The sequence below is a fragment of the Brassica napus genome, chromosome C7 (genome assembly GCF_020379485.1).
Source record: "Brassica napus cultivar Da-Ae chromosome C7, Da-Ae, whole genome shotgun sequence".
Lineage (NCBI taxonomy): Eukaryota > Viridiplantae > Streptophyta > Magnoliopsida > Brassicales > Brassicaceae > Brassica > Brassica napus.
In genome coordinates, this window is record NC_063450.1 from 44,700,135 (window position 1) to 44,712,372 (window position 12,238).

At 35.2% G+C, this 12,238-nt stretch overlaps 1 protein-coding gene across 1 annotated transcript; it reads left to right on the plus strand.

Annotated features, from left to right (window-relative positions):
- Positions 1-59: 59 nt before the first annotated feature.
- On the plus strand, positions 60-1,556 carry LOC106434614 (protein CHAPERONE-LIKE PROTEIN OF POR1, chloroplastic-like). Its single transcript, XM_013875482.3, has 5 exons — positions 60-255; positions 421-521; positions 636-1,018; positions 1,165-1,241; positions 1,343-1,556. The coding sequence occupies exons 1-5, from the start codon at positions 191-193 to the stop codon at positions 1,491-1,493; spliced, it is 777 nt and encodes a 258-aa protein (XP_013730936.2). The 5' UTR covers positions 60-190; the 3' UTR covers positions 1,494-1,556.
- Positions 1,557-12,238: the final 10,682 nt, after the last annotated feature.

Genomic DNA, 12,238 nt, shown 5'->3' on the forward strand with positions numbered 1-12,238 from the left:
AAAAGTATTATTAATTACATGGACATAAAACGCAATAAATAGAAGATGAGGGGGTATTCTGTAATTTACGTGAACATAAATTGGGGATATGTACACAAAAACGTAGCCATAGTCCATCTTCTTCACCAAACTGCCTTAGGGGATAAACTTGAAACAAGAAACGGCGTCGGTTTGACCCGACGGAGGAACCATGTCGTCGTCTCTTCTTCTCTCTGGCTCTACAGTATCGTCTTCGTTCATCGCTCCATCGAAACTGTAATCTCTTTCTCTCTCTCTCTCTCTCTCTCTCCTTCGTCTGCCTTCTTTCGGCTTATCCGATTTCAAATTCTAGGGTTTGTTTTGTTTGTATGTAACTTCCATAACCGAATCTTAAGAGCTTCTTCGTCTCGTTTTCGTTGTCGTTGTTGTTTATGATTACAGTTCTCTCTTACGGAATCCAAATCAATCACTGTCACTATCTCGGAACGTTTCGAGAACCTTCAAACCCCTTAGGTGCTCCTCCGCTGATTCTCCATACGGAGGTTAGTATATTATCTCCCTTCCTCTCGCTAAAAAGTCTCCATCTTTACTCTGTTTTTTTTTAATTTTAAAATTAATGTAAATCGAATGACTTTTTTTTTTGTGTGTGTGTGTAGGCAACGTCCCCACGTTCCCTCGAACCAGGGTCTGGGACCCGTACAAGCGTCTAGGGATAAGCCCCTACGCCTCCGAGGAAGAGATCTGGGCCTCGCGCAACTTTCTCTTAGAGCAGTACGCTGGACACGAGAGGAGCCAAGAGTCTATAGAAGGCGCATTCGAGAAGCTTCTCATGTCTAGTTTTGTTAAAAGGAAGAAGACTAAGATCAACCTCAAGACGAGGTTGAAGAAGAAAGTTGAGGAGTCTCCTCCGTGGCTTAAAGCTCTTCTTGATTTCGTTGAGATGCCTCCGATGGATACTGTTTTCAGAAGACTGTTCCTTTTCTCTTTCATGGGTGGTTGGAGCATCATGAACTCTGCAGAAGGCGGTCCTGCGTTTCAGGTTTTAGGCTTTGCTTCTTAGTCTATGCTAGAAGTATTAGTATAAGATCAACCTGTAGACTGTAGTAGATAGATAAAGTGGCTTCTGATTCTCTTAACAGATGGTTTTGAGGTTAAGATATTTGATTTTTGTAATTGTAATTGTAGGTGGCGGTGTCGTTGGCTGCTTGCGTATATTTCCTTAATGAGAAGACGAAGAGCTTGGGGAGAGCTTGTTTAATCGGGTAACCTCCTGGTGCTAATTGAAAACTAGCTGAAACAAAAACTTGGATTGTTTTTTTTTTTTTCCCTTTCATTGATTGGGGTTTGGTTGTTATGGTTGCAGGTTTGGTGCATTAACAGTCGGGTGGTTCTGCGGTTCGCTAGTCATTCCCATGATTCCGACGGCTTTCATTAACCCGACGTGGACCCTGGAGCTTCTAACGTCACTGGTTGCTTACGTGTTTTTGTTTCTTTCTTGTACTTTCCTCAAGTAGGTTGCACTTTTATCCAGACATTGTGTTTCTTTCTTGTACCTGTTATACATGAGTTCCACAACATTGGTTAGCTCTTGTTAAAGTATGGAATCAAGTTGATGAGGGTCTTTACCCCAAGTTGATAAATATCAAAATCAAATTCCGTAGGAACATATCTTAATATGTTAGGTTTTAGATCATCGTACTATTTATTTCCATCAGTGCATGCACACATTGATATAACCAACCGAATATTCATGTTCAAGATATATCAAACATCATGCAAGTATTTCAAAAAAGAAAAATACAAATGAAGAAGTTCTATTCGAAGAACCGGCGCTTCCATTGAACACGATTGTTGCGTCTCACGCAGCAGCCACATGAGTAAAGTAAGACGACAAGAAGGGTAACAAGGAGATTGAAGACGAGAAGAATCCTCCATCTTTTTCTTATACCCTTGAAAACTCCAATCTTGCATGACTCGCACGCATAACACAAATGACTCTGCTTGTTACTCCACGTTTTGCAGTCCCCTGCGATCTCTGCCGTTGACTTCGCCGGAACTGTCCACCATGTGGCGTTTTTTGACTCGAAGCCACATTCTTATGCATGAACCTTATTTTACTACTATAGGACAACTGATATTTGTAAAAAATAATAAAAATATAAATTAAAATTATAATACCGAAATCTATAAAAATAAATGGGACTTTTTTCCCTCCTTATGCTGCCACATAAGATTTAGAGAAGGGGCATATCATGCCATGTGTCCTCTCCCATAAAAGCTCTTCAATTCCGTTCAACTCACACATCGTTTGGGTCACTCAAACCTACGAATTAATGATAACTCAATCCACATATTTTATGCCATTAAAACAAATGTCACTAAAACAAACTCATATTATTATCTTAACAGCCCAGTTAAAGCCCACTTATACCTCGAAAGTATTGTCTTTTCCGTTACCTTATTTTGCAGCGGCGATAGAAATTTTTCTGTGCAACATTACTACTACTCATTCAATCATATCATTAAGCTTCTACATTCTTCAGCCCACCTCTCCCACTACGTAAAATTAAATAACCCTTTTCCACCAGCGATTTGATAATCCCTAATTCCTAATACTATAAATAAGACATTTTATGACTTTATGCAAATGTAAATTAACATCATCTCTTGAAATCTAGGAATAGTAGAAGAAAATTTAAGTGGTGTTGGTACATTTTATCCCAAAAATGTAATTTTAGTAGGTGTTAAACTTAAATATCATATAAAATTAAGGATTTTTCCCCGTACTACGTACCAGAACACTAGTAAAAAATAAAAGAGTTGGTATGGAATCAAAATGGTGCGCACCGTTTTGATTAATGAGGACAAGTGTCGGCTACAAAAAACTCGAATTTGTGCGCTGACAGCTGAGGTGGATTCCCTAGGAAGGATTCAAATCTTTTTTTATATATAAAGATTTTTTATTGTTAAGTCATTGAGTCAAAAGAAATTAAATTTTCTTAATGACAACATTGATTTTTTGACTTGAATGAGTCCATTACTCTCTTTTACGTTATGGTTTTTGAAAAGCATAATGTGATGTTTGTATTTTCAATCTAAATCTTATGTGGCAGCATAAGGAGGGAAAAAAATCCCATTTATTATTATAGATGTTTTGGTAGATTTGGGCTTCAGGGCCGTCCCTTGCTTCCTGCGGAAAACATCGAAAGGCGTCACCCCGCTAAAGGCGTCCGATGGAGAGTAGAATCACCGTGCCTCTTCAGATCCACCATCATCACTAACCTCCGCCATTTATTACCTTTTCAAAGCATAAACCGACAACATCACCTATCACTCTTCGGCTCTCCTCGCCAATTATATATTGATCACTCTATAGATCTTTCACCGAAAAGTTTCCAGCGACACAGCTAGCAAGCTCTGAGTTTGATAAAACCGTTGGCGCCAAACTCTTCGAGCATCATACTCACCTCTTCCTGACTCGGCGACGCTAGATCTCTTATGGAAACAAAGTTGTTGTCGTCTCGATCGATTAACTTGGAACGCTTGAATCAAATGGAGTAATAATCGCACAAGTTCTTGGGAAGAACACTGATTGGAGTGGCGGCTTGACTGCCTTGAGGTTACCATACGATCTGTCGGGGAAATAGGAAGAAGCACCGAAGCTGAAACAAGAAGGTGCAGATATGGAGACAAAAGCTTTGGTTTTGGAGGAACGTGTTTTTCATAAAATGGTATTTCTATTACCCATCAAGCTTTTGAATGTAGATTTTTACATGGAACAGTAATGGTGTCCCCTTAGATTCGTAAGGTCTCGAAATCTTGGTTATGTCAACAATCAAAGAAGGGAATAAGGTATTACACATTTACACGTCAACCATTAGGTTCCTGTCTTGCGCCTTTTGTATTTGATTTACTTACATACACTCTCTTTTCGATTTTAGATTGGGCACAAACACATTGGTTGTGCTTCGGTATACAGTCACGAGAAAGAGGTAAACATTTCTAATATCAAAGAATTTGAGAGAGACCAATAGGCTATTAAGTATGTGTGGTTGAAGTTTCATGCCTCTGTATGTCACGTTCTCCTCACACTATGAATCCATTAACTTGATAGGCAGCGTATTGAAGAAGTTAATAGATGATGGTTTCGTGAAGCCTGAAGCGTGAGGAGTTATTCATCACTTGGAAACTCTGGTTTGTCTTCTTTCTACGACCAAAATTTTTCTTCAGTGCATGTTTATATTAAGTTTGTAGTTCCCATCACCCATCACCCTTTCTATTTATATTACAGTAGCAACAAGTGTTTTATGAATAATTTCACGGGAAACATCAAGTGAGATCGAGATCGTGGGAGTCAACAACCCTACTATGTCAAAGAGTGAGCATCTAAGAAATGTTTTGCCTAGACTATGTATTATGTAATTAGGTTGCATCAGTACTCATTGTTGTATCAATTAGTTAAGTTTACGGTTTATCATGTGTGTATGAGAAAATACACATAACTAGCCTATCAATCATTACATCACTATGAATTCTCATATATATAATTGGGGTCTGTTATTAATCTTCAGATCTGTTGGCACTGGTGATATTTTTTTTAAGTAAGGATGAGGTAGATCTACATGGTATGAGTTAAATATTCGATTATGATAATGTGAAAATAGTTTTGGGAAGTAGATGGTGTGATTTTCAGTTGAGAAAAGCAAGAATTTGTAACCATGGCAAATTAAATGAAAGGAATACTGACGATCGATGGTATGAGGTAAAGCAAATGAAATCATTTTTATATTGGTTTATGAGATGAAGTATTAACTCTCATGTATCAGTGTGTTTTAGGAAGTGGAGCGAATAAATATTCGAAAAGGGAAGGCGAGGATGAGAACCTTAATTAAAAGAGAATATGTAAACTTTATGTTGGCCACAAATAATAAAAAAAATTCACTCCTTTATGTTGTTTAATTGCCGATCTCCTCTTACTAAAACATGTATATTTCATAAACTGCACATTTTTTTCTAACATTTTATATGAAATATTTTCTTTAAAATATTTAAAAATAAAAAAACAAAATTTATTAAGAAATTAACTAATACATATTTTGTATATATAAAATAGTGTTTGTTTTTCCAAAACATGTTGAAACTTTGAATTTCGGGCCCTGGGAAGGTCGCACTCCCCGTCTTCCTACCTAAGCCGCTCAGGCAAAAAAAAATAGTCTTTATAAAAAAAGTTTTAAATAAAAGCTTGGTAAAAATAATATGTCGAATGTAATTATTTAACATTTTATGTGAGATGTTTTCTTTAAAATATTTAAAAATATAAAACAAAATTTATTAAGAAATTAACTAATACCTATTTTGTATATATAAAATAGTGTTTGTTTTTCCAAAACATGTTGAAACTTTGAATCTCGGGCCCTGGGAAGGTCGCACTCCCCGCCTTCCTACCTAAGCCGCTCATAATCGCATCATAATACTACAATATTGTCATGTCTACTCTAATATCAAATACATCAAATGCATTTGAAGTAAAATAAACAATTTGCAAAATAAATCATACATGTGAATAGCATAAATGACAAACAACCCGCGCGAAGCGCGGACACACCACTAGTCTATTATATATTTGACCAAATCAAACATAAATAATATTTCTTTTAATTTTGGGTTTGCATATTATGTTTATACAAACATAAAGATAGTCATGCATAAAAGTTATATGAATAAGTAATGAACATAATGTCCAACTAACAAATTCAAATTCAAACCCAAATATCCAATATGAGACATTTGCTAATTTCTTATATTTAGCCAAACTCATTTTTGGACTTCCATTTCTCATCCAAAACCAACTCCGATTTTGACATACGAGTACACTACTTCATAGTGTCAAATATTCAGTTATTCCGACGAACGTTTTCGTCCGAAAATTGACCAAAATGGTTTTAAACCATTTCGTCAAAAACTAAAACCATTTCGTCAAAAACGAGTACCAACACATTCTACTGGTGGTCGACAACATCCGAACTGAGTAGAAAAATACAAACATGAAGCCTCTCTTATCTACCATGATAGATGTTACACAAGTATTTATATGATAAGCATAAACATTTTAGTTTGGTTTATTGGGTATATCAACACAAAAGAAAAACATATGAAAAAGAGATCAGTTATTGAGCGGATCATCCATAAACGTTGGACATGCCCTAAATAATTATTCAATTACATATTGTTAAAATTCAAGAATTCCATTAACCGAGAGCTTGTGAATTCGTAGAGTTATAAATATCGGCAAAGGCAGGCATTGACGAATCATCTTTTTATTAAACGGGCTTTTAAAAAAGTTTACCCTAAACACTAAATCCAATTGCTTTAATTGGTGACCATTTATCGAATGTAATGAATGGAAAAAATGTTGAAGAAAAATAATGAATTGAAAAAAAATAAAAAAAAATAATTGAAAAGAGAGGAACTAACGTTCCATATCAAAATTAGAGGAGAAAAATAGTTCTTCATTAGTTCAATTGTATATGAGGAAAAATGAGGAATGAAATGGTGCCCACATCTTACTAGTTTAACAAAAAAAAATTCAACTTAACTGGTATCAATTCTAAGAAATAACAAATCTTTATATATAAAAGAGACTTTCAATCATTCCTGGTGTTGGCAACAGGGACGACACATCAGAAATTCGATGTTTCAGGAGTTGACACATGTCCAACCGGTGAAACACACCGTTTCATTTAACGAAAAGAAGAGATTTTGTGGGCTTTTGGTAATCCTAAGAATTAAAGCCCAAAACATGAGAGGCCCTTTAGTCTTCGTCTTCGTGTTCTTCTGAGACCTAAAAAATTTCTCTTACGTTTTCTCAAACCATCAATGGCGTCTTGGGAGATTGGATGACTGAAATCAAGATTGAAAATCTCTTTGTTTGTCTCCACTCATGTCGTTTAGCCTTCTACTCTTCTACTCTTACAACCGAAACAGTCTGAGTTACAGATTCAGCGCCATTATTCCCTTCTTAACTCCATATACCAACGGAAGCACGATCTGACATTGATTGCGAGTTATCCCTTTGCAAGGCGGCCTATTCCACACCTATAAAAAGGTTAGCTTTCTTCACTTGAACATCATTCTCTCAATCCTTCAAAACACCAAATTTAATTTTCTGCGAAATGTCGAACTCATCGATCCTCTTCTCTGATTTGAAATCCGGCAGCTGCTCCTCCACCGTTCAAGTGTGGTTTCGCAAGTTTTGGTTCCGTTTGATTTTATTGTTGTTAGGGCTTTTGTTGTTCGATTTTACTCTTAGGGTTGATGTAGTTCGGTTATGTTCTTATGGTTTGTATTTGATTTTGTTGTTGGTGTTTGTGTCGGGGTCGTTTAATTTAGACTTATAAGGTGGCTAAATGCTAAGACTCCTACTTTTTTTCCTAACTAGACAATATTCCATGCTAAAGTTATGTCGACGGTGAATCTGTTTTTGTTTCAGAGGGTCAATAACAACATGGATTCTTTTCTCATTCTCTTAAAGGTACAACACTCGCCTGCTTCTTTTTTTTCATGTATTCATTTTTTTGGCTTGGTACCATGAACTTAGATAGAGAGGTCTCTCTTCTCAGGAGAAGAAAGGAGTATTGTGGACATGTTTAAGGGGATTAACAAAAAATTTGGACTTGGATTCTGCTGGCGTATGTGGCTGTATAAGATCTTTGGATCGTTTGGTTCGTTTTATGATTTGAGCGGTTGGTTTGGCTATTCCTTTCTATTGAAAAGGAGTCAGCTGTCTGCGCGAGTCACCTTCTTTTAGGCTCCGCTGAACGACAATCCAGCTGTTTTATGATTGATATGTGCGTTTATTGTCTTTTCTTCAGATAGTGCTTTGATCATCTATCCAAATGAGTTAAGTAAAGCAGCCCAACTGGTATTCAAAAAGTGACATTCTTTTAAATGATACAGTTATAGTTTGTCTCTCCATCTGACTTTTTGTTCTCATGTTACAGTCATTGGCTAAAGCCAAGTCTTTCAAAGAGGTAAGCAAAAAATGATGTTATGCATTTGAGTTTGTTGAGCTTGGCCTTTCAAAGAGGTAACTCAAATCACCATGTAGCAAACAATCGTTTAGTTAGCTACTACTGCTGCTAAGATCTGAGATAAACAAATTAAACATTTATGCGAGGGTTAATCTTCTGTAATGAGATCTTCTAACAAATCTAGGTACTTAATTAAGTTTCTTCTTACAGACAAATGGAAACTACACAAGAGTAAGGACTTCGATTCGGAGTTAACATCTATGCATAACTAAATACAGGTGGGAGCTGGATAGAGTTTGGCAGATTCAATTTTTTTTTAAGGTGTTATTGTTTTTTTTTAAGAATATGTGTTATTGTTTATTTGGATATATTTGAGTGTGTCAGTTTTTAATTATGAAATATTATGTGGCAGCGATGTCAAAAACAACTTTCTGAGAACAAAGGAAGCAACGGCAAATGCATAATCAAGTTTAGTGCTTGCCTTTTTGAATGTCATTGATTGTCATGATCAAGAGACAATTTCTCAGCGGTATATCTTTGTTCCATAGAAATTTATTTACTTTTTAATTTTAGACAGAATAAGCCTAGGGGCTGTTTGTTTTTTTTTTTTCAGCCTACGGGTGTTTGGTTTTTAATTTTTGTGCCAGGTTTTTAATTTCTGAATTTCTTTTATAATTATCCCTATTATGTTAAACTTTTAATGTTTCCAGTACCTTTATTTAATATACATGAATCTTAACTTGGATTGTAAAATTAAACCTTCAACCGTAGTCATATAATAATTCCTTGCGATGTAAGTTAACGTTCTAACATAGAATACCACAACACACACGTCCGCACCTACGAGCATGAGCCCATGCATCAAAGTTATAACATAGAAACATTAAACCCACAAAGATATCAACGAATTTTAAGATATAATATACAACAATTCACCCCTATGTTTAAATATAAACATCAAACAAACAAAGATTAAGAAAATACAAACACACAAAAAACAAAATAAAACAACAAACATATAACACATAATGATTCAATAAACGAATGTAACTTGATCCAAAATTATATAGCACATGATATATTTTTAACATCATACCTATATTATATTCTAATTTATATTTTTGTTCCGTAATAAAATTATTTTAAAATTTAAAAATAAAATAATAGATTATTCAGTAAAACCAACTAAAAGAAAAATACAGAAGGCAATATAATATTTTAAACAGTCACTACTTATACGCTGAAACTGAATAATAATATTGTTAAAAGAACATTCTAATCCCTTTAAATGGCATAGTTCATTTAATAAATGTTTTAATACAATCTATGTCAATTTTAAAAATATTTTTACTGTGAAGAAATTATTATTTTTTATTATTAACTAAAACCAATAGACTTAAAAGAAAATATATAAGATAAACTAAAAAATTTAGTGGATTCAAAACAAATAACAACAATTAATAATTCATAATCTATACATTCAATCTCAAATATAATTCCCAGTAATTTAATGTATTTACTGATTATAATGATGATAGGAAATCATTCAAAAATGAAAATAAGCCTACTATTTTTAGGATCTTTTTTTTATTAAGCAAACAAGGTTTTTTAGCAACAAAACAACAAAAAACAACATCAGTTAATATATTTAACGCCAACAAATACATCACATCCCGTGCGTAGCGCGGACCCGTCCTAGTTCATCATATTTTTCTCAGAAAACATGGTCACCAATAATGTTAAATTATCACTTAGTGATTTTATGAATATTGTGAATTACTCTCCAGCATCAAACTCCATAAGGCAAATTTTAACATGTTTTCTCTTTTGGCTAAAGGCTGCAATGTATCAACACACATACCTTTACACTCAAGAGATGTTTGGCGTCAAAGTCGACGTCACGAGGACCAAACCTACAAGTCTTAGAATCAGCCATGCATCTTTTGATCCCTTCCCAATTCTTCCCTTGAAGGAAATGGTTTCTGATCCAATTCTGAAGATCACCCTTTCCCTTCCCTGAAAAGGCTTTTCCAGCGGAAGGATTGGTTACAAGTAAAACGAAGATGGAGAGGACGAGGATGAGAAGAAAGGAGATGAAGAGCAAGAAGAGCTAGATAGTGATTATGATGTAGCTGTCGTAGAGAGCGGCGATGAGTCCTGAGGAAGAGATGAAGAAGAGGAGACTCGATGTTACGATGAGTGGGTCTTGAATGAAGCGTTGGCACTGTGATGGGCCTTCCAAGAAGAGGTAGACTGAGTAACATAAGGTGGCTAGGCCGATCAATGCGAGGATTGCGTTCGTTGTTATTACTGCGGCGTCGCTTAGCCAGGCATTGGATCAATGCGAGGATTGTGTTCCTTGTTATTATATACTTGTGATGGTTAGGTTAAGATTTGAGTTTATATATACTGAACATTTCGCCAAAATAGAATTAAGAAACTCTCGTGATGTACTCGCAGACTTTAATCACTGCAGCAACGGACAACCCATGTAATGGACTTCTAAAAGGCATTAAAAGTTTAAGGAAACAACCCTGTCTTTAAGCAAAAAAAAAAAAAAAACCCGGTCATTGTGGCATGTGAATGGTTGGTTTATACTAAAATGTGGAAGCCCGTTTATTCACGTGGTCTAAGTAAATGTTCATTAATATTTTACATCCTAAAATTTCAAGTTTCTAGATGGAATTTATTAAATAATTGGTTGGATTAACGAAGGAAAAGCTTATATGAAATTTTCAGCATAGTACAAATAAAATCGATATAACATGAATCTTCATGACGGTTCAATATGATACAGTCGTGAATGACATATACTACTGTGGATTATAAAATCGTTTATGTAATTTTGCTAATAGTTATAATTATAATAAATAGTGTTAAATAGAAATACTAAACGGAGAGATAAGTGGCTACTATATATACCCTTACACTACAAGAAAACACATGCTTAACGAGGAAAAACAATCCTCGTAAATTTGCGTCGATTTTACGAGGAACTTACGTGGAAAACTAAAATCATCGTTATTTCCTCGTAACGTAACGACAAAAGTGTTTCGTCGTAAAGTGGATGTAATTTGACGAGTATTTTACGAGGAAAAACTATTTCCTTGTAAATACGACGTAAACTTTGCGTGTTATTTACGAGGAAATAGTTTACGTGTATTTAGCGAGGAAATTTTGAATCCACCAACTTTGTAGGTGTTACACGTTTTTTTTTGCCAACTAATTAATTTTCGTCGTAAATTCATAGGAAAATTACAACTACCAGATTCAAAATTTCCTATAAATATGGATGTTTGAACATCATTTTAAACACACCAACAACAAAAAACGTGAAAGAAAAAAAAATGGCTGGCTCCGGGACTATTTACGAGTTGCGGAAGTGGATGTATATGCATAGAGATGCTAACGGGAGAGTGACGAAAGAATACCTTGCGGGTCTGGAGACATTTATGCATCAAGCAGATTCAACACCGCTCGCCCAAGAAAGTGGTAAGATGTTCTGTCCTTGTCGGAAATGCAACAATTCGAAACTGGCAAACCGTGAAAATGTTTGGAAGCATTTAATAAATAGAGGTTTCACGCCAAATTACTATATCTAGTTTCAACACTGAGAAAGTTTTAATTATGATCAGAATGAAGCTAGTAGTAGTAATAGCAATTTTCAGGAAAAAGAACCAGTTGATCATCATTTGCATAATGAACATAGTTACCATCAGGAGGAGATGGTAGATTATGATAGGGTTCATGATATGGTAGCTGATGCATTCTTAGCTCATGATGAAGATGAAGAACCTAATATAGATGCAAATTTTTTTTACGAAATGTTAAACGCGGCGAATCAACCATTTTACAGTGGTTGTAGAGAAGGTCTTTCTAAATTGTTGTTAGCTGCTAGAATGATGAATATTAAAACTGATCACAATCTACCTGAAAGTTGCATGAACGAATGAGCGGACTTGTTTAAAGAGTATTTCCCGGAAGACAATGGGTCTGCTGATTCTTATTATGAGATTCAAAAACTGGTTTATAGTCTTGGGTTGCCTTCGGAGATGATAGATGTTTGCATCGACAACTGCATGATCTATTGGGGAGATGATGAGAAGCTAGAAGAATGTCGATTCTGCAAAAAGCCACGATTCAAGCCGCAAGGACGGGGACGTAATAGGGTACCATACCAAAGGATGTGGTACCTACCAATTACAGACAGATTGAAAAGATTGTATCAA